This window comes from Aspergillus thermomutatus, assembly GCF_002237265.1.
Source record: "Aspergillus thermomutatus strain HMR AF 39 chromosome Unknown NODE_82, whole genome shotgun sequence".
NCBI lineage: Eukaryota > Fungi > Ascomycota > Eurotiomycetes > Eurotiales > Aspergillaceae > Aspergillus > Aspergillus thermomutatus.
The window spans coordinates 46,445-67,747 of NW_020798131.1; the positions used below are offsets into that span (position 1 = coordinate 46,445).

General features: G+C 51.4%; 8 protein-coding genes across 8 annotated transcripts; 4 read left to right on the plus strand and 4 right to left on the minus strand.

Annotated features, from left to right (window-relative positions):
• Window positions 1–110: 110 nt before the first annotated feature.
• CDV56_105490 (uncharacterized protein) lies at window positions 111–1,235 on the minus strand (the record flags this gene model as incomplete). The annotated part of the gene is made up of 1 exon (XM_026759109.1): window positions 111–1,235. One exon carries the CDS (start codon window positions 1,233–1,235, stop codon window positions 111–113), a length of 1,125 nt encoding a protein of 374 aa, XP_026614866.1.
• Window positions 1,236–4,542: 3,307 nt separating this feature from the next.
• Window positions 4,543–6,428, plus strand: CDV56_105826 (CAIB/BAIF family enzyme; the record flags this gene model as incomplete). The annotated part of the gene is made up of 4 exons (XM_026759445.1): window positions 4,543–4,915; window positions 4,969–5,267; window positions 5,323–5,823; window positions 5,880–6,428. The coding sequence occupies 4 exons, from the start codon at window positions 4,543–4,545 to the stop codon at window positions 6,426–6,428; spliced, it is 1,722 nt and encodes a 573-aa protein (XP_026614867.1).
• A 350-nt stretch (window positions 6,429–6,778) lies between these two features.
• On the plus strand, window positions 6,779–7,371 carry CDV56_105978 (uncharacterized protein; the record flags this gene model as incomplete). The annotated part of the gene is made up of 3 exons (XM_026759597.1): window positions 6,779–6,959; window positions 7,048–7,274; window positions 7,342–7,371. The coding sequence occupies 3 exons, from the start codon at window positions 6,779–6,781 to the stop codon at window positions 7,369–7,371; spliced, it is 438 nt and encodes a 145-aa protein (XP_026614868.1).
• Window positions 7,372–7,791: 420 nt separating this feature from the next.
• RPS19 (40S ribosomal protein eS19) lies at window positions 7,792–8,758 on the minus strand (the record flags this gene model as incomplete). Its single annotated transcript, XM_026759670.1, has 4 exons — window positions 7,792–8,083; window positions 8,149–8,209; window positions 8,268–8,331; window positions 8,729–8,758. The coding sequence occupies 4 exons, from the start codon at window positions 8,756–8,758 to the stop codon at window positions 7,792–7,794; spliced, it is 447 nt and encodes a 148-aa protein (XP_026614869.1).
• Window positions 8,759–9,605: 847 nt separating this feature from the next.
• CDV56_106163 (F-box protein) lies at window positions 9,606–11,156 on the minus strand (the record flags this gene model as incomplete). Its single annotated transcript, XM_026759782.1, has 1 exon — window positions 9,606–11,156. One exon carries the CDS (start codon window positions 11,154–11,156, stop codon window positions 9,606–9,608), a length of 1,551 nt encoding a protein of 516 aa, XP_026614870.1.
• Window positions 11,157–11,556: 400 nt separating this feature from the next.
• CDV56_106291 (putative disulfide isomerase) lies at window positions 11,557–13,106 on the plus strand (the record flags this gene model as incomplete). The annotated part of the gene is made up of 3 exons (XM_026759910.1): window positions 11,557–11,709; window positions 11,772–11,779; window positions 11,849–13,106. The coding sequence occupies 3 exons, from the start codon at window positions 11,557–11,559 to the stop codon at window positions 13,104–13,106; spliced, it is 1,419 nt and encodes a 472-aa protein (XP_026614871.1).
• Window positions 13,107–13,331: 225 nt separating this feature from the next.
• On the minus strand, window positions 13,332–16,602 carry KRE33 (ribosome biosynthesis protein KRE33; the record flags this gene model as incomplete). The annotated part of the gene is made up of 2 exons (XM_026760021.1): window positions 13,332–13,536; window positions 13,607–16,602. 2 exons carry the CDS (start codon window positions 16,600–16,602, stop codon window positions 13,332–13,334), a joined length of 3,201 nt encoding a protein of 1,066 aa, XP_026614872.1.
• Window positions 16,603–17,901: 1,299 nt separating this feature from the next.
• CDV56_106690 (putative capsular associated protein) lies at window positions 17,902–21,278 on the plus strand (the record flags this gene model as incomplete). Its single annotated transcript, XM_026760309.1, has 6 exons — window positions 17,902–17,945; window positions 18,005–18,063; window positions 18,143–18,465; window positions 19,021–19,170; window positions 19,221–19,651; window positions 19,712–21,278. The coding sequence occupies 6 exons, from the start codon at window positions 17,902–17,904 to the stop codon at window positions 21,276–21,278; spliced, it is 2,574 nt and encodes an 857-aa protein (XP_026614873.1).
• Window positions 21,279–21,303: the final 25 nt, after the last annotated feature.

Consider the following 21,303-nt stretch of genomic DNA (forward strand, 5'->3'; position numbering starts at 1 on the left):
TCGGGGATGATCGTCCCGCCTCCGAATCGTAGAAAGTAAAATCAAATCGTCAAAAGGTGTACCCGAGTATAAAAGCCATTCGCACCAACGCCGATTCCTGTTGCTGATGTTCACATAGATCCGAGTCTTAATAATGCTTCCACCGCAGCCCGTTCTTCCTTGTCGCCAACCATGCCGTCAGGCACGGAAAAGCCAAGCTGTTGAATGGGAATATGCCGCGGCGCGGATTTCGCCAACGAGGACGGAGCAGGTCCGCCGCCTCGCAATAGAGGGGATGGTCCGTTTCCATTTACGAACCCTCCTCCTCCGTTCAATGAACGTGCGCGGAGTGCTGCAGCCCCTATCTGCGCCCAGTCCTCCTCATCGGTGACATCCTCCTCACCCCAGTCCTCATCTGGAATCTCTTCATCAGGAGCCTCCGAAGATGAGCAATATTCGCGGTCGTCTCCGTCGAGAGACATCTTGTCCGCTTCATGTTCCAGCATGCTGAGATCCCCATGTCTGTGTTCTCTTTCTGTGTACGAGAACACGACTGAACCTCCAGTCATGCTGCTTCCATAGGGATATGAGGATTCTCGTCTGGTCGGAATGGCCATACCCCGCGGAGTAAACGAGCTCGAGAAACTGGCGGGTGGCGACGCGGTCACATGCGAGGAGTTGCGCATGGGTTCGCCACGGCGTCGTGCATCCCAGCGGCCCCAACCCACTTTCTCGAAAATGACATCGCCGTTTAATCCTCCTCCCTCATTTCCTCGGCCCTCCAAAGCCGCCACGACGAGTCTGCGCGCCTTGGCAGGAGGGATCCTGGAGAATCCGGGCACCGAAGTGGTCAGGTATGCCATGACATGACGGATAGCCAGAGGACCTTGGTTGAGCATGACCTCGGGCAAGTGATACCTGGCCAGCATGCTCGGGGTGATTTCTCCCACGTTATCCAGGCCATGCGCAGACTGACCCTGGTCAGTTGCAGCGTCGCCCAGGTCGATATCAGAATCCACATGCGATGTGGCCAGCGGAGGAGAACCGGGGAGGCGAAGATCTCGTTGCTTGAAAGCCTGCGGAGGGAGAGTCGGGGAGATGGAGTTGGGAGGCGTGGGCAACATCGCGGGATGTCCTGGACGGAGAGAGTCACGTCCGCCGGAAGGAAAGCCAGAACGGGGCTTGGGGATATCAACAGAGGCCGTCTTGCCAGCAAGGGCCATGGCGATGCTGGATGTAGCTGTTTGAGGAGCCATGATTGTAGAGAGTAGTGATGGACACAAGAGAAAATGATCTAGTACTTCTGTGGTGGCTAAACCTGTTATCACATGAGTCAGAAGGCCGTCCACCAACCATAAGACGCAGGGGGGCAACAAGAACAATGGAAAGGGATGACTAAACGGGCAACTCGCAAATCGATGACCAAGAAACCAAGCACGAAAGAAGAGACCAGGAATCAATGAAGAGACAGATATGATCACTCACGTCACACTTAGGAGTCCAAGCAGGAGATGCAGGCACAGCGTGTGAGCTGGGCTGACTGTAGGAAGGTAAGGTAGTTTGTAAGGGAGATGCGAATACGACGCGCGGATATTGGATAGATCAAGGCACGCGACCGTTCAGACAAAGAAGACTCAACAAGCGCGATGCGAGTAGTTTGATGGTTCCTGGACGACTTTGCTTTTGGATGGTAGGTAGAAGGAAGAGAGATGTGAGGAGGAGGGGAGGAAGGAGGGGGGAAAAGTAAGTATGAGGACAGTATAATAATAGTTGCGATAATATCAGCAGGCGCAGTGAAGTGTGCCCGGAGTCCGTCAGCCGGCGTTGAGTGCGCGGGGGGATAGTCGTGTATTTGCTGTATTATGATTACAACAAGTCACCAATAATGAAAAGTGACGATCGCAGGCTAAGATGGAATGTATATGGACCTGGATACTAGTGAGGACTCGGGATGAGGGATTATTATTATTGTTATATCCTGTGCAGGACTTATCCGTACATACTTCGGCATAGTTACTGCCCCATAAGAGTCTCCATAGATAGTCCATATGGACTACAGGTCCATACGGACGCGAGCAGGTCCATGCCAACGATACTGGCGCGTGGCCTTAGTCATTGGCCAGCAGCCTAGAGCTTACTGAGTAAGTATGACTTATGATATGGCCCCGTCCAAAGTCAGAACAGCGCCGGGAGGATCCGGAGCCACTGTGGACTATCCAGATAAGAATGCTGTTACATTATTACTTACTCCGTACATCTAGACCTGGCACTGACAGTATGTATTTGGGGCTTGCCTTGAGCCCTTGACAGATCTAGGGAGAAAGTGGCGCCATAGCATTACAGAGTGGAAATGAATTGAGAATCGATGAGATCTGATCAATTTTCCCCCAGGTTCATGGTAGTTGTTGACTCCATTCTGCGAGCAAATCAATGGTTCCAATTGATCAATGATCAGACCATACAACTGTACTGGAGTATGATGTACTAGTCCATAGACGTGTAGATGTATCCAGACTGAAAACACACAGGTAAAGACCTCGCCGAGGAGGCAATCGGGCTGGAAGCCTGGAACATGGGAAGAGATAGCTACCCCTCAAGGATCGACAATTCGACAGGCATATCAAGAACCATTCCTCATGCCCGTGTATCTACGTCTCTGTCTGCACGTCAGACTTTGGCCATGAATTTCCACCCGGTTGCAGCGTTACCAGCGTATGTGCCTCTGGGGTCAAGGCGGCAGGGTGCAACCCTAGCAAGACGGGGGCGATAAGCGCCCATGATTAGGGCACGTGGGATCTTCACCACAGCACATGCATGTATGCTACACCCATGACTGGCTGCGCTTATCCTCCCCCTCTTTGATCAATTCAGACTGAATGTCTTGATCATTGGTGGTCAATTATTCTTTCGTCAACGTCAAGAGTCCCATCCTTCAGTGTCTGGGAGGTACCTAGTAGAAGTTGTAGAACTATGAAACCACCACGCCACCGGTATATCCTGCAAACAGGCGAGACTTAAGTTGTAGGTACTCGCCAAGTACTCCGTCCTTTATTCCGTAAGTAGTAGACCTAGTATGCCGATAATCCGGAGCCCAGACAGTGGGGGTTTACAGCAAACCCTTATCACTGGGCTAACAAATCCCTCGACACCTGAGACTTTGGAGCGTCTGTGCTCTTCAGTCTCAGGTGAACTTAGACCTATTCACTAAGCATAATACCCTAGTAAAACTGCCATTGACCTTCGGAGTACAGAAAACTCGAGAACTTGAGATACTTACGTGGTTGAGATACGTGGTGCGGGGGGGATTTCACCTCCATAATTATTGATCCAACTGCCAATTGCTACTCTGTAAAGTAATTCTGATTGCCTTGATCCGCCTACATATGCACATCTTTCACTGTGCCTTGTTTGATTTTACACTTAAACAGACCGGAGAGTACCTCGGCTCGCTTGTTTGGAAATCTCAGAGCGATATACTTGGCAGATCATCTACGGAATGACGCAACATCAGATCTTATTCTCTTCTCGGTGGGGACAGCGGAAGAAGATTCCCCTGCGACATTATTATTGACAGCAATATCTTTGAATCCTATTCCAAGAACCCCTTGTACCTTGTATTACGTACAAATTGATCAGCATGTCCGATGTAGATGCTGCCAACCTGCAACCCGCGCTCTTCTGTCGATGAGCATTTCCCTGATGGTATCCCGAGTTTCCTGGGCTATCAGAACATCTGAATACTCCAGCTTTAGCTTTGGAGAATTTCAAGGCACTTTATGTGCCAATGGCAGACTGGAATAGTGAGGACAGCGAGTGCTCGAATTCATTAAGCAGTGCCTCTCTACTAAAATAACTGCAGTCCTGATTGATCGGTGAAGCACGCCTAAACTGAGGTCACAAAGAGTAAATCTCTAGAATGACTGCATCGTCACTAAAGATACCAAGAAGCTTCGACATTTCTTAATTCCAGCAAGAAGAATTGGATTTATCTGAGCTGTCTCTCCTACTCAAGAAAGACGGGAGAGTGATCAAAGTGTCTTGTCGCATGGTAGATGAGAGGGAAAATAGATCACGTGACCAAGGCACATGACCGTAGATAAGCAACATCCGCACTCTCTTCCGATCTTATCGGCCTCACAACCGACAAATGTTCCCAACCCGCAATGCCTTCGGATCTCAACCTTCCTGTGCGGGGTTGCCATTTCCACCAGAGAATGCTCAAAATTCATTCGCTATTCCATTGCAATCTTCTAATTATGATTATAGCATTCACTTGCAGTGCCAACATTCTTTTGCATGCATCCACCCGACGGGCGATAGCTCGGAATCGAATCGGACATGGCCATGTGCTTTTCCCGCTCCATCCGCTTCATTCAACGATCTACTGAAATAAATTCTCTGGATCTACTTTTGAGCCACTATCATATTTCAAACGTACTCTAAATTGTAAGGCATCAACTCCTTTGGAGGAGCATAAATCACGCAAGCATCGCAATATCCGGCAACCAGAATTCATACTCAAATTGCAGGATTGCTGTCTAAGCTCAGGGATCGAGTGTCAACATGGCGAACACAGAAGCAGACAACTCGTATTCACCCATTCAGGAGGCAGGCCGAATCTTTTCATATCTCTGCGACCAAGCCGAACGACTCAGTTTACCGTCCCAGATCGTGGAAAAGAAGGATGCCGTGTTATTCTCATCTTCCCATGACGAGATCTACTATCCGATCCCATTCAAAGAAACAGAGACATTGGCCGCATTGAAGGGTGTCGAAGGCGTTGTCGCTGGCGCAATCGCCGACTTGCGATTTGGTGAACAGAAGCGCAATGTGAAGATCAACCTGGAGAAGGCGACAGCTTTCGGATGCCAGGCATACATGGCCAAAGTCGATGGACTTTCTAAACTGGATCCAGCTGTCAAGTCAAAACTGAAGGGTAGGTTGAGTTGAGCTTAAAGATATTCTTTTCCTGGAAACTGACCAGTTCAGACACCGACCTGCTTGCGGCCCAGTCGAATGGATACCGTCGGATGTCCGCCAACCTTTACAGAACGAAGAACAAGGGCGAATTCTTTCATATCCATGGCTCCCTTGAGGCGACCACGACGCTCAACATGATTGGACTGGAGGGTCACCGTCCCGATCTCACGGACTACGAAGAGATCATCAGGGTCATTGAGAGCCATGTGCAAAGGTACAGCGCTGCCGAGCTAGAAGAGATGAATAAGGAGAGGAGACAAGCTGGTGTCACGGCGTTCAAATACGAGGATTTCATCAATACTCCACATGTTCGTTCAGTCAATTTGTTCCGTCTCAGCTGGACGAGAAGCTGATTGTTCACAGGGTCGACTTAATGTGCAGGAACCCCCATGGAAGGTGAAGCGTCTCACCGGTGACTTGCCTCCGACTCCCTTCCCGGCCAGTCGCAGTGAAAGCAGAAAGATTCTAGAGGGCGTCAAGGTGCTGGAACTCTGCCGTATTATCGCGGGACCAACCGTTGCGCGAATCCTGACTGAGTACGGCGCAGACGTTTTGAAGATCACTAGCCCTAATCTTTCCGATGTCCCCTTTTTCCAGGTTGACGGTAACATGGGCAAGCATGCCGCGGATCTGGATCTGAAGACTAAGGAAGGACGTCGTCAGTTCGAGGAACTTTTGGCTGATGTGGATGTGCTTGTCGATGGCTATCGCCCAGGTGCGCTCGAGAAGTTGGGATACGGTCCAAACGCTCTCGCCTCGCTGGCGGAGAAGCGTGGCAAGGGCATCGTGTACGTCAATGAGAACTGCTTTGGCTACGAGGGAGAATGGGCCAGCCGTCCTGGTTGGCAGCAGATCGCAGATTGCGTAAGTCTTCACTCTAAACACCGTGGGCAACATGGGCCACAACTGACTCTTAGCAGGTGACTGGTGTCGCATGGGCTCAGGGGCAATTCATGGGCCTCTCAACTCCAGTGGTACCTCCTTTCCCCATCTCCGATTACGGCACAGGCTGCATGGGCGCCATTGCCGCCCTCACGGGTCTCTACCACCGTGCGAAGACCGGCGGATCCTACCACGGAATGGCCTCTCTGATGCATTATGACCTCTTGCTCTTTGCCGTGGGCAAGTATTCCGATGTTGTGCAGGAGAAGATGCGGGCTGCTCAACCGCCGGAGTTTTTCAAGCTTCGGCACTGCGACAGCGTGGATCGCATCTCCTCGACCGTCCTAAAGATCATGCAGGCGCGGTTTCCGCATCTCTATGTAGCTCCAGACAACGCGGCTGGACAGGAGGCGCTCACGGAGAAATGGTTCTCCAAGGCGTACAATGCCGACATTGAGGTTGTTCGACCTATCGCGGAGATCGACGGGGTGGATAACAGCTTCTCGCGCGCCAGTCGACCGAACGGCTCCGATCGACCTAGCTGGGAGGACTTCAAGCTGCCCGAGGAGGACTACAAGAAGGCTTAACGGTCAAGCATCATTGTACATACATGTATCAATCGAATCACACTCTAGATTAGGGTCTTAATGTGAGATAGCTACCTTCATATCACTCTAGTGCGACCAGATCGGCCATGTCCTTTCGTGACTCCGCAATCCGCATCCTCCGAGACAACCATATCGGAACGTCGGATACGGACATTGAGCATCGGCCCGAAACCTTTCAGAGGACGAGCAAGTATACCGCGGCAACTGACATCACAACATAGCTTAGAATCAAACACTGTCGATAAATCACTCTGATAATCACCTCCCACAGACCAAATAGACAAAACCCCCAGTCCAAACCCATCACCTCCTACCCCATCACAATCAAAATGTCCTACAAAATCACCGCCGACCCCACCCTCTCCCCACCCACCGCAACCGCCATGATCTCCTTCCTGGAATCCTTCTACCAAACCAGCGACACCGAATCCCAGCACTCGCAATACGTCGCCAGCTTCACCCCCGACGCAACACTAATCATGGGCCCCAAGGTCGCGAACGGAGCGGACGGTAAGCCCTCCCCCCACCCGGCACCCGGCACCCGCAAGTTCAGAATCACAAGTTCACAACCATGCTAATCTGGCGTGTAATGGACCAGAAATCCTGACCCTGCGCCACAGTCTCTGGACGCACGTGGCGTCGAGGAAACACTTTCCGCAGAAGATCTATTTCGGGGGCGAGAGGGAGCTCATGCTGTACGGGACTGTGAGGTATGTGCTTAAGGCGGAGCCGGGGAGGGAGGTTGAGGTTCCCTGGGCTGGGAGGGTGGTATTTGATGATGGGGAGGAGGCGGGGTTGAGGATGCGGTTTTATCAGGTTTATTTGGTAGGTTTTGGTTTTTGGTCTGGGTTTCGGGAGGGTAAGGTGAGGTGAAGCTGATGTGGTGGTTTAGGATACGGCTGCGCAGTCGGGGAAGAAGTGATTATTCTGGGTTAGTGGATGAGGAGTGTACTACGTAACCGGCAGTGGAACGTGAGAGTAATATCATATCCCGTTATTTTAGACGCAAGACAGGTTGTCTCTCTCTGTCTGTCTATTTACAGAGGAGACGTGCTTTCTCTCTGCTGGCCCATCGTGACAATCACAAACATTGTCGGAGTCGAATGGAGTAAAGAAGGGTAAAAAAAAAAGTTTCATTCCTCTCCCGCTGAATCCATAGTGTATCAATCCAACTCATCCATGTTGCCGACTTGTCTGTAACTTGACCGGTTTTCACTCAAAAGCCACCCAGAGTTCTTTTCCCTTCGTAACAACATGGGGAATTGTTCTTAGACAAGGAAAAAAACCAGAGGTTCAAGATGAAGACATCAGGGACTTTTTATTATTTTAGTAGGAGACTAGTTTACTCCTCGTCCTCCTCCTCCTCGTCGACGGTGGTCTTGGCAATCCGGTCAAGATCCCGCTGGCCGGCCTGGGTGATGCGGCGACCGCCCTTCTCCTCGTCGTACTCAAGGACACCGATCTTCTCAAGAGACTGGATGACCTTGCGGTCAACGGAGCCGGAGGCGTCGACGTGGTGGTTGGGGCGGGAGCCACGGTTCTTGGTCGAGCCGTGGACCTTGCGCAGGCGGCCAACACCGACGGTCTTGCGCATGTAGATGTGACGGGCAACGGCAGCGGCGCGGACGTAGTACCTGCAATTCATCAGCCGTCAGATGTGAGGTCGATCAATTTGAGATCAACGGGCGGAATATCGTACCAGTCGGCGTCCTGGGGAGGGAGCTCGTTGGAGCAAGAAGTCTTGACAGTGTCAACCCATCCTAATAACCATCAGTTTCAGATGCCCTGTGATATCCTTGTTGCGGAGGCCGGACGAACCAGGGATGGGGAGCTTGCCCTGACGCTTCAGGAAAGCAGAGTAGGCAGCGATGAACTTCTGCGCCTGTAGGTAGAAAAACAATCACTTGTCAGCACAGATCTCGCCCGTCACATGCATCTTCGTCCTTGTTTCCTGCTCTCTCCTGAATATATTGGCAACGGTGGTCCCAGCGGAATTTTCGTCATCATCTCCGTTCCCATGCTGTCGAGTGCGCGCTGTGTTGTGATCAATTCCTCCGACCGTATCTCAGTCCCATCGAGTTTCGACATTCTCGATCGCAGAATTTGTCGTGAATTCATATGCTCGGGCAAGCTGTTTATCAAGGAATTTCCCTTTCCCAGCATTCATATCCCGATTACCAGATTCCTCCTCTTCCCATTGCCAATAATCCATTGCGGCCTCTCCGCCAAGAGAGAAACAGGTGTCGCGGACTGCAGGGTATTGAATGGAGCAAACTTACGTCCACATCGCGAACGGTGACACCACCCATTTTTGCGACTTGTGACCTCGAAGGTGAACGGTGGGAGTTGAAGAGGAAGCCGGGGGGTGAGAGGGATGGGCGTCGTTGTCGTCGTTGGAGGGAGTCGGATCAGGTCAAACCTCAAAATTCGCACACACACAGAGACAGCCTTTCGCTGGGCCCGTTCTGTGTGGGCGCCTTCGCTTAGCCTATTCGGGCCTAGCCGTACCCTAACCGTCTACAGTCTGCTGCTGCCTTAGGCTATCAGGCATGCCCTGTGGGCCAATTAGCGGATCGGACTTGGCACTACATTTAGGTTACTACTACAACAAGATCTTGAATGGTCAAGGCCTTCAAGGCCAGCTAACTGAATTCATCTGCAATCATCGCCGGTTATTCCCCCGTCCATCAAAAAGGCCACCTGGGCTGCATCTGTTTCGGGGGTTCGGCCAGTCGATGCGAGTAGAGGACAAGTCTTAGCTACTCCGTACCGTTTAGACCTTTTCCCCAGTAGCGGCGGTTTCTGCATTATAAGTGCCGCCTTGAATTCCAGGGACTTACTCTCGTTGAGATAAATGATAGTGGGAAATCGCGCTTGTCCTCCCCATGGATCGAACTTGCTGGTCCAGCTGGCACAGGGTTTGGGGGGCACCGCACCTCATAGTCACCCAACGAGTCATCGTCTGTCTTCATGGCTTTTCGCCTCAAATCACGCTTTCCTATACCCAATACCCCAGAACGTTTACCTGAGAGGAGAGGACTTGAACGCTAGCTGAGGTATTGACAGATTGCCCGCTTCAGCAGTCGTAGCAAAGTGCACTGCCCAGATCGCGGGACTTATGAGGACTTGGTGTTTGGTCCAAAAGACCAATCATCTCTAGCGATCGAATCTCCAGATGACAAGCTCGCGGTTCGCATTTTCACCTATCACGAATTTCTCATTCCCGCAAATCTTTCCCTTACCCGCGAGTTCAAAAGCATCGTTGGGTTTTAAGACAATCCGAGAGGATGGCGTCTGTATGCTCAAATAAATCTTCGAATCAAAAGGCCAGCCCAAGGGAGACAGATGCAAGGCAAATCCTGCCTTTGAATCTTTATCATAAACCTCGGAAATGACAGTGTACCAAAACTGTTTGCAAAGCAGGCCAAGAGGCTTTGTCTGTAACCCATTGCTCCCGCGGTAAGGAGATAAGATGTAGTCAACGTCTCGCCTCCAGACGGGCCCATCGCCAATCAATGGAATGCTCGTGATCTGCACCTGAGACGTCCACTCCGTCGGCCCGACAAGTCGGTCAAGCGGTCCTGTGCACAAGTTCTCAATGATTTCTATGGCTTGGTCATCATGGGTTATTTCTAGGCCTTGCATGCCTGGTACTCCTCGTTGTCTGACGGAGAAGAACCCTAACTCTCTAAAACCGAAACGTGAGACAATGGAGGGGCCTGCATCCTGCTCTCCGCTCCGTTGACGCCCTGTAGGATCCAAAGAGGGCCTGTAGGGAGATGGCTTTGAAATGTCCCAGACAAACAGGGACTCGATTGGGGCGTCCTCATCGGCAGTGTACAAGCTGCGATTGGGTTGCCATATGTAGATCACATAGTGCGTCTTGTTGTGAGTGGAGTAGAACCGATCTCTTTCACTCAGAGGATGACCGAGGAACATGATCTTCCATTCATTGCGAAATGCGACGTTCCAGCAGCCATTGGGGCCTTTAGTCACGTCAAATGATGATGCAAAATGACGATGGACTCCGTCGCTGTCATTCAACCAGTGAAAGGCTTTTGGCTCAGCCCATTCCACTACAAGAACTCGTCTCTGCAAGCGAATTCTCCTCACCACCTTACCGATAATCAAGAACGGTACCATAACTTGTTTGCCGGTTTCCACATCCATGAGAACTAAAGAGGAATAATCTGCGCTAGGGTACACTAGCAGACCATCCTCGTAGGTCCAGAACGTTTCAGGATAGAGGTAATCAACGCGCTGCATGAGATGACTGGCATGGCTATCCCAGGGCTGTACCTGGAACCACTCTCTTTCTCCTGAGATTCCAAAGTCATCACAGAGCTTGAGCTTTTGGACCGACCTTGGCTTGCCCCGGCTGAGACGATCGTATCTAGAGGCGACCTTGTCAAACAGTGCGCGCCAATGTTGATCATTCTGAACCGTTGAGAGTAGTTCGTCCAATGACTGTTCCCCTTTCAACGCCCGAACCTCTGGGGCTCGGGGAAACAGTCTGATCAATAGGCGAACCAGATAATCTGGGTTGGTAAATGCTTCGTTCCAATACCTCGAAACTCGACGGCATCGTACAATATCCCTGGAATCAAGATACTGCAACACCATCCAGAAGACTTCCAATGGCATGAGTGACAAGTCCACTGTCTCTAATCCCCGTGGAGACTCCAACGTGGCCCTTGTTTCCGCCATTGTTAAAGTGTGGGGGATAGCAGAGTATCTGAGAACAATTAGAAATCATCACTCAGAAAATTGACGATGAGAGATTGTCTATAGTAGTATCCACAAAGGTGCGAGCATGCTAGTCAATTAAAAGACTAAATAGACAAGGTTGTAGCCGAATGAGCCGCTGGCGTCTGGGGAAAGCTGGAGATGGTTGCATGATTTGTTTGCATCATGGCAGAGTTGTTTTGCACTGTTGATTTCCGCCGTCACATGCCAAGAGCTTCAGGACACCTTGCTTCAACACCCCAGACAGACAGCTCTAAATACGACTGCTGTCCACGCTGACAATCATGATACTCGTCTGATGTGCTTTGCTACCATCTAGTCACTAATCAACCCGAGTTTCAAGCACAGAGATTCCTTCATTATGATGCAGCCAAGCTCTGCACTTCTGCTCGTCGCATCGCTTTTGGCGGTTTTGCCCGTCAACGCAGATGGGCTGTACACTAAAAAGTCTCCTGTGCTGCAGGTTACTCACAAGACCTATGACCAGCTGATTGCTAACTCTAATTACACATCGGTAAGACAGCTTTCGAAGTGTATTGTGTCGTAAGGTGTCTGTATAGCTAACGCTTCTCCCAGATCGTAGAGTAAGCTCCCCCCACCCTCCCGATTAGTCTCATTGACAAGCTTCTAAAACGTATTGCGCACTACTCTAGATTCTATGCTCCTTGGTGTGGCCATTGCAAGAACCTTAAGCCTGCATACGAGAAGGCAGCCAAGAACCTGGAGGGACTGGCCAAGGTAGCGGCTGTGAACTGCGATGACGATGCCAACAAGCCCCTTTGTGGTCGGATGGGCGTACAAGGTTTTCCAACTTTGAAGATCGTCACACCTTCCAAGAAGCCCGGCAAGCCAAGAGTGGAGGATTATCAGGGGGCAAGAAGCGCAAAGGCGATCGTCGATGCTGTTGTGGACAGGATCCCGAATCATGTGAAGAAGGTCACGGACAAGGATCTGGACCAGTGGCTTTCCGAGGACAAGGAAGCTCCCAAGGCTATCCTGTTCACTGAGAAAGGTACCACAAGTGCCCTCCTCAAAGCTGTCGCCATTGAGTTCCTCGGTTCCATCAAGGTCGGCCAGATCCGCAACAAGGAATCCAACGCCGTGGAGAAATTTGGCGTCCAGGAATTTCCTACCCTCGTCCTGGTCCCCGGCGGTGACAAGGAACCCATCATCTACGATGGCGAACTCAAGAAGCAAGCCATCGTCGAGTTCCTCAGCCAAGTCGCAGCTCCAAACCCTGACCCTACCCCCGCCTCAACCGAGGCCAAATCCTCCAAGTCCACCAAGTCGTCCAAACCCAAAACACCCAAAACCTCCACTATCCTCAACGAAGAAGCAGAAAACTTGAAACCGACCGAGTCCCCCGACCCCAAGATCGTCCCCGACGACGCCACGGAGTCAAAGCCCGCCCAGGTCCCGATTCAGGTACCACCCATCGCCATACTCCCCACCGCAGAGACACTCGAGGCCGCCTGCCTGCAGCCTACATCCGGTACTTGCGTCCTAGCACTCCTCCCCGAACCCAGCGAAGCGGACGCAGAAGTCCCCAGTCCCGCGAAAGAGGCGCTGGCCAGTCTATCAGAGATCGCGCACAAGCACGCCCAGCGCAAGAGCAAGCTTTTCCCGTTCTACAGTGTCCCTGCTATCAACAGCGGGGCCAAGACTCTGCGGGCTGGGCTGGGATTGTCCGAGGACCAGACCTCGGTTGAGATCATCGCTCTGAATGGACGCAGGGGCTGGTGGAGGCGCTATGACGCGTCGGAGAGTAAGGATTATGGCGCCGTGTCTGTGGAGGCGTGGATCGACGCCATAAGACTGGGTGAGGGGTCGAAGAGCAAGTTGCCAGAGGGTGTTATTGTCGAGCAGAAGGAAGAGGCTGAGAAAGAGACGGCCGACCATGATGAGTTGTAAATCTACCCGACGCTCCTCCTATGTAAATCTCCCGATAGTTCTATGTATCCTCAAGCAAAAAGGCGTTTTGACAAGGATGAGAGAATGCGAACCTCTATTCAAACTTTTTTCGGATATACAAGGCATATATACAGAAACGTAAAAACCTCTTCACAAGAGAAGAATTCCTGGAACTACCGTAACACCGTTCTTTCATGCAAGACTGGAATGATTCAGGTGAATACTTCATGCCTTCTTTCGCCCTTCTGTTCCCTTCTTGATGATCTTCTGTCTTTTCGACTCGATCTCCTGGTCATAGATCTCTCGCGCGGTCTCTCCCTTCTTCCGCTTGTTGGCTTTCGAGGACTTGACGCTGACGGTTGAGGCGCCTCCGCCGCGGATCTGCTTCTCCGCTTCCTCCCAAGCGGCACTGCCGTTATCGATCTCGTATCTGGAGGCTATAAATCAGTTATTGTTCATTCGACGACGGGTCCGCGGGGGTGTTCTAAGATTTGACTCACTTGTCCAGAGGCAGAGCATCAATCAGGGCTCTCTGCTTCTCCCTCAGCTCGTCGTCTACCTGCTGTCCGCCCTCTCGCAGCTCATCTTCCAGACCTGTGTCCAGGGGCTTGAACCGCTCGTCGACGACCTCGTCGTGCGCATCGGCCGAGGTCTGAGCAACGGGCACCTTCTCGGCGGGGAGGGTTTCCGCGACGGCGCCCTCGACCAAGCCGCGGAAGTGAGTTGACATCTTGCGAACGATCTTGAGGAACATGGCCAGAAGCTGCGACGAGGGCAGGTTCAGTTCCTTCTCGACGTCGTCGAGGTTCTTGCGCTGTAAGCCGATGGCAAGCAGGATGGACTGTTGGACGCCGGAGAGGCTGACCTTGCCGCTCAGGCGGCCAGAGAAGTAATACTCTGCAATGCTGGGAACCATATCGAGGATGACGTGGTAGTCAAGCAGATTGTTTGCGTAGCTGTCAAGGCGCTTGAGGTCGAAGGGGGAGAAGGCCGCGTCGAGATCGCTCTTCTTGAGCAAAGATGGGGTGTAAGAGGTGTCGAGCTTAGCGCCTGCAGTGGCGGATTCGCAGATGCTGAGGGAGAGAACCGAGGGGAATTCTCGGAATTGGTAAGAGAGCAAGGCTAGGAAGCGCTTGTGGAAGTCCCGAGCAAAAGCTCCGAGCCAGCTAGCGTCGCTGGCTGCGGAGGCGAGTGTGCGCAGCATCACACAGGAATGTTCACCGGTCAAATCGTTTGGAGTCTGGCGAAGGTAGACAGGCACGAATGAAGAGCGTTTCCAGAATTTGTGAAGAGGTGGTGTCAACCCGTAACTGACGCCGACGTAATCCAGTGCGTCTGGACGACGCTCGGAGAGCTTGCCAAACAGAGGAGGCATCGAGCGGATGTCCCGAACTTGAATGTTGTCATCAAGGAGAGACGAGTGGGCGAGCTCTTCGTCAGTGACCCTGACCATCTCTTCCTGCGCGTCAGGAATGCTCTCGGAGAGATCCGTAAACTTGCCCTCGTAGAAGTCAATCAGTAGCTCCAGAGCGCGGGATCCGTAACCCATGTTCATATATTCTGGGTTGGTTGCAATGCGCACAATTCGGGCGCCTGAGAGACCGGCAAAGTCCTCATCCTGGTACTGCTGGCTGACAAGCCATGGGATCAAGTCACCACCTGCCCGTTGGCCGCGGCTCAAGCTGTTCAGAACACTTTGTCTGCTGATACGACCCTCCAGAGCAACTTGAATAACGCAAAGAGGCTCTGGGAGCTTGGTAGCCTCCTCGTCGATGGGAGGTACCAGCACGAAGAGCTGATGCGCAGGCGCATCGCTCATCAGTTGGAGATCGTTAGGAGTGTTCTTGTAGTGACTGGCAACGTACAGAGCCATCATCTGCTGCAAGAATTTTTCAGAGACGGGGTGGAAAGAGAATAATGTGTCTCGGTTGACTTGCAGGAGTTGGCATTGTGACGGGTGTGGGCAGCCCTGTGTGTTGATCCTAGACTTTGGCAGCGTCGCATCCAGGCACAGGACTTTGTTTAGCCACTTCTCCACTGAATCCCCAGGTGCGTAACGGATGGGTTCCGACAAAGTAATCTCTCTGAGCGAGCGTCCACCCATGCTCTTCTCTGCGCTCTTGGAAGCCTTGCCAGTGGCCCTATCAGCGACATCTGTATCGTCGTGACCGCTGGCCTTCAGACCTCCCCTGGACTGCTCACGAAGCTGCTGGATCAGCTTCAGAGAGAGCGACCGACCTGTACCTTCGTAACCATTGATAGTGGAGGCCATGAATACCAGGTATGGGCCCATCAGTTTGCGCACCAGGGGCAGGGGGATTGCTGCCGCCTCATCAATGACTAGAAGCTCGGCCTGGCCGAGAACATGAGCATCCTGGGGCTGAATGTATTGAATGGTCTGGCGATGCTGGCGATGAATGTTGACTCTCACAATGGCCTTGTTGAAGTCCGGATTGGTGGATTGAAGGATGGTATAATCAACGTGATCGAGGTATCCAAGAGCATCAAAACCTTTGAAAATGAATTCGAACAGTGTCTTCAAGTTCTCCGGGCTGGGGGAGGTGATGAAAATGTTACTGTATCCATGAGCAACCGCTGCCGCGATGGCCACACCAAGAGCCGCCGACTTTCCCCGACCTCTAGCAGCGGTCAATGTGACGGTGCTGCGGAGGGTCTTCTCGGCGATCACGTCGACAAAGGTCAAGAGCGCCTTCGCCTGGTCAACGGTGCGAGCTAGACTGATCAAAGATCCCACCGGCTGAGTCTCTGCTAAGCTATCCTTAATCTCTTTCAACTCCTTCTTTGTGCCTGTGTTGTCGTCAAGGGACTCTGGCGGTGGAAGAGGCTTCACGTTCTTCCCTCCAGAGATTGGAAGGACATTCAACTCATCGTCAACCACCAAGCATGAATCACAGCTGCCAAGAGAGAGGATGAAGCGCTCGTTGAAGCGGGCGACCACATCATCATGCGCTTCGGTCCTATATCTCGAATGAATATCCATAGATAACGTGTAGAGCTGCTTCAAGCTGTTCATTCCCTTCAGCAGAAGCAACACGATACCACCGCCTTCCACGGTCTCGATGGTACGCGCAAGCAGGTTTGGTGTGATAGCTTCGAAATCTTGAAGAATGCACATTCCGTACGTATTACCCAAAATCTTCTCCGTCTCCTTGTAGTACACATATCTGATCTGGTTGAGAGTGATGAACAGCTCGAAAGGATCCTCCTGGTTAGGTTCTCTGATACCTCGCTTGACTTCCTTCTTGATTTTCGCCTCGCGCTTCTTCCGATGACTTGTGAATCCGAGGAGGTCTTTCTTGTATGCCCAGAGGACCGACTTATTCTGCTTGACATCGACGCTGGACATAATGTAATGCAGGTTGACAATCACATCCTTGGCGCGGTCGCCGACCACCACAAAAAAGCTTCTTTTCTTCTCCTGGACATTATTCCGAATGAGCGCGGGGATGCGCGAATCAATTGCCTTGCGTGGCATTTTGATCTAGTCTCTCTTGCGTAGGGTCAACCACTGGGGGTGATGCTCACAACGGAGCAGCGAGATTCTGTCGACTCTGCCGTGTGCAAGATTGTCGGTAGCAAGGCCGAGGTTGTTAGAAGCAGACAAGGCAAAAATGAAACCCATAAAAAAGAGGTTGCAGAGAACAATCAAAGCTATCACCGTATTCTCAGTCCAAACTGATTAGAGGAAAAAAAAATTGTTATCAGCAACGACGATCTGCCCTTGCCTACCGCTTGCCATAAAAGCTACCGCCCAGGGGAGAAGGTAGACACGTGCATCGACTTTAGCCAGAAGACCGCGCTTTCCCTAAAACAGAATAGTCTATAAGGTAGGGACTAACTGGATCCGGCGGCCCAGGTTTACTTTTGACACTATTCCTGTTGAGGTAGGCCTCATGTTGTCGGCTTCTCTCAGGTACAGAGTACAGCAATGACACCCACGGCTCGTGACAGAATCCATCCATCAAGCATCATCCATAGCCTGTATCTCTTATGGAAGATTCAGGGACTTTCTGTCACTATTCCAAGTTCCCAAGGTCAGCTACAATTCCTTGCGAATGATTGGACCCTGCGCTAGCACGGATAAGACTGACCAAGTTTGGCCAAGAAATGACCATCATCAGTGTCATCAAATGCGCCAAATTCGTGGTTATTTCCTCTCTGAATTGGTGGACTTGCCGATCATCAAAATTCAATCATCAAACAAGTACAACAAGTCAACAACGCACGGTCAATCAGAGATTACGACCCTGGCAAACCGTGGAGTAGTCTAGCTACCAGCAAATGCAATCAATGCCTCGTTGGTTATCGCAATATTAATCAGAAATGCTCCGCAGCAAAGTTCCTTCAACGTCCCACTATCTGTCGCGGGCGCGCCCCCCCATGGGTCCAGATTGACTCGTTGACGCAACCCTTTCATTAATACATATCCCCCTGGTCTAGCCTCATTTGCTTCTTTTTTCTTCACCCCATCCTCTGTTCGTGCTGATAACAGCTCAATCTCACCGTTGCTATCTACATTCTCCTCGTTTTGAGGTCGTTGCTTTTAGACTTAATTGTGTCCTGTCGCATGTCGCCTTACTGAGCACTGGAATTATCCTCATTCTGCCCGGCTCTGAACCTCCTCAAGACACGAGTATTCCAGTCGCATTCGTCCTAAGCTATCCAATTATTTCGAATTTCTTGCAGTACCAATTGCAATGAGCGCTTTCACATAAATAATTGGCAATGGCTCCATAGCGGCTTGTCTGGCTATCAACAAGCAGGATCCTTCAATATGATTCAGCTCTCCGCTGAGATGGGGCTCAAAGCCTCACTGGGGTAGGGAGATCTCAGCAGGATGTCTTATTTCACTTACTGGCCCTGACTGAGTCCAACAGGATATTTCTTTTGACTTGCATGCTTTTAACGACTTCCTATACGACGACATTCGCTTTTGGTAAGCGCAGTCACATTCTCTTGACCAAGACAGCGCGGGCTTTAAGCGGATAGCTGGTGCTCACCAACCGTTTTCACAGACCGGCCCCACCATACGCTCATCTTTGCGTCCTTTCTCTCGGGTGTATCGCTCCTGATTTTAAGCAGATTCGATACCACTATTCCACGCATATCCCAACCTCAGCACAAATACACTGCCATCCCTCTTGGCGAACGCGTTGATCGGCCATCAATAGACGCGCCTTTCTCGTTAAGCAGTCCGATCAGTGATTCCTTCCTTACAAAATCAGGTAGTCGCAAGTGGTGGACCAAGATTGCCTTGCTATCGGTGCTTGGCTGGATAAGGATAGAGCTGTATCGCCAGGTGACCGTCAAGATTGAGTGCGCGCCAGCCGGATACGCAGTAAGTGGGCTTTGAAAAGACAAACGCAGCGGCGCCTTTTGACCGAGTATTACGATTCCCTTAGTATGCGATACCATTCCTCGTTTCACTATACGATTATTGGCGCAACCAACGATCTCGTGCAATTCCAGAATGCTCGGATACTGATTCAGGAATCTCGCTCAATGCGCGAATTCGCAAACTAGTCAACATTGCCAGACGTCTACACGCCATTTTTTGCCTGAGTCACATGCGATACCTTATATCAGCTGCTTTTCTCATGATTGGCGGATTGGTGGCATCGGAGTTTCAAGAAGGCATACAGTCGACTTATATCTGTCCGATTAGTTCGGGCCAATACTCCCTACTGCGGTTCATCAGGATTTTGAGTGTCTTGCTTGACTCGCTATTCTTGATTAGTGTGAGCGAACTGTTTAGGGAAAGCACCCGGCCTCGAGAAGGCAGAAATAAACATTTCCTGGTTTCTTGCGGTTATGGCCTAATTGTAAGTGTACCAAGAGCCCAATACTTTGTGCTGACCACCAGATGGAGCTTTGGTCTAATGCAAGTCCGTAGGGAGTTGCTGCCTTTTGGACCGTGATCGCAATCATTCTCGCTATTCGGGCCAGAGGTCAGAATGACGGCTTTGTCATCTCTCATTACTTACGAAGCGCATTCAATCAAGGTCTGCTGATGACGCTCCTTGTGCTTTCCGCTTCTCAGCTTGTAAGTCACGGTATGATTGTATCTCTTTGAATCCTGCTGAACAGAACTAGATAGCAATATACGACATAATTGGAATTTCCATTCTGGCCGGGTTCGTTGTCGGTTGCTTCTCGCTGACCGCTACACTGTTCGATGGACAAGAGCCCTTTCCCTTGATCTATTCGTCACATGCTTTCGCCTCCCTACTTGCTACCTTTCTTGGGGGTGTGTTGTATTTGTGTGGGCGTACGGCATCCAATGAAGAACCACCTTTCTTATACAGAGCAAACATTGTGATGCGAGTGTGCTTCTCGGCACTATTCGGCATTGGCATCATCCTGGTCGCCAGTCAGCCAGTGGTGACAAACCTCCATACGATTGAGCTGTTGATATATGATAGCATAAAACATCACGCCACATGGTCTTCTCAGGCGAAAAGCAGCCAGAGTCTTGCCGATGCTGTTGCGAACTATCGGAAACGATATAATCAGCATCCCCCACCGTGAGCCGCCCATTAGCCTAAATTGATATGAGATTGCGCGCTCGACTGACTGTAACATAGGGGCTTTGATAAATGGTACGAATACGCCACCAGTAGGTCTTCCGTCGTGATCGATGACTTTGATCAAATTCATATGGACCTTCTCCCGTTCCGTGCATTGTCTCCTGGGAGGATCCGGGACTTGACGCGTGATTTGGCCACCAACCCGTTCAACGACATTGGAGCGATCAGCATTAGAAATGGCACACCCAGAGTACAGGAGGGGATCAAACCAACTCATGCGTGGATGGTTCAGGGTGCTGCGAAAATGATTGAGAACTTCTCTCAATATTTACCCGACATGGATCTGGCTTTCAACCTAAACGACGAACCACGCGTGGCCGTGCCCTGGGAGGAGGCATCCAAGTTGGAAACGGAAGCAAGAGCCCATGGCCCGGCTCCCGATGATAGCGTACTGACCGTATGGTCGGCAGACCGTGGCATGGAGTGGGCTCCTATAGAGCCAGCCGATCAAACGGATGAGACAGTTTTTACAGAAAGCTCCATGCAACCTATTTTCAACCGGTATGTCAGCCCGCTGTGTCCTCCGTCGTCGAAAGCTCGGTCTCAACGAATCTGGGACCGGCGTCACATTTGCCTGGACTGTGTGCGGCCGCATTCGATGGGTCAATTTCCCTTAGATGCGAACAGCATGACCGACATATGCCATCAACCAGACCTCGCTTCGCTTCACGGATTTTTCATTTCTCCTGCATCCTTCAAAGTGTCCCGAGAGTTGACGCCTGTTTTCAGCCAGAGCAAGGTGTCTGGATTCAATGATATTTTGTTTCCTAGCCCGTGGAACTATATGGATAAGATCAAGTACGAGCCATCTGATGAGTATCCTGACCAGGAGTACGTGAAGAAGGAGAACACCCTTTTCTGGATTGGCAGCACATCCGAGGGAATGAGCCGGTCAGGGGAATGGAAAGGAATGCCTCGCCAGCGCTTTGCGCACCTCGTCAACAACAATACGCTGAGTCATGTATCGGTCTTGCTGCCTGTTGAAGGTACCGATAGCTATAAGTATCAGGTCCTGGACGGCTCAGCTCCGACAAATCTCCTCGGATTGAACGCCACTGTCCACATCCTGGATCCTGTTCGATGCGGCTTGGATTGCGCCGCGCAGAGGAAAGAGTTGGGCACCACGTCCACGGTAGATTTCCAGGCCCACTGGAAGTATCGGTATCTGTTTGACCTAGACGGCGCGGGCTTCAGTGGTCGATTCCTTCCGTTTTTACAAAGTCACAGTCTGCCCTTCAAGACTGGCTTGTTTCGACAGTGGTTAGACCGGCGGGTTACTCCCTGGCTACACTATGTTCCTGTTGATGTTCGTCTGCACGGAGTTTGGAGCACCCTGGCCTACTTTGCGGGAGTCGACGTGCCAGTCCCCGGAGACCCCAACGGTCAGCGCAAAGTCTTGATGCAGCGACATGATGATCGGGGCAAGTATATTGCCGAAGAGGGACGCAAGTGGGCCGAGAAAGCCCTGCGGAAGGAGGACATGGAGATCTACTTCTTCCGCCTTCTGTTAGAGTGGGGGCGACTGACGGATGACAACCGAGATATGCTTGGATTTAAGATATGAATATGACCAGCCTCTAATGTTTTGA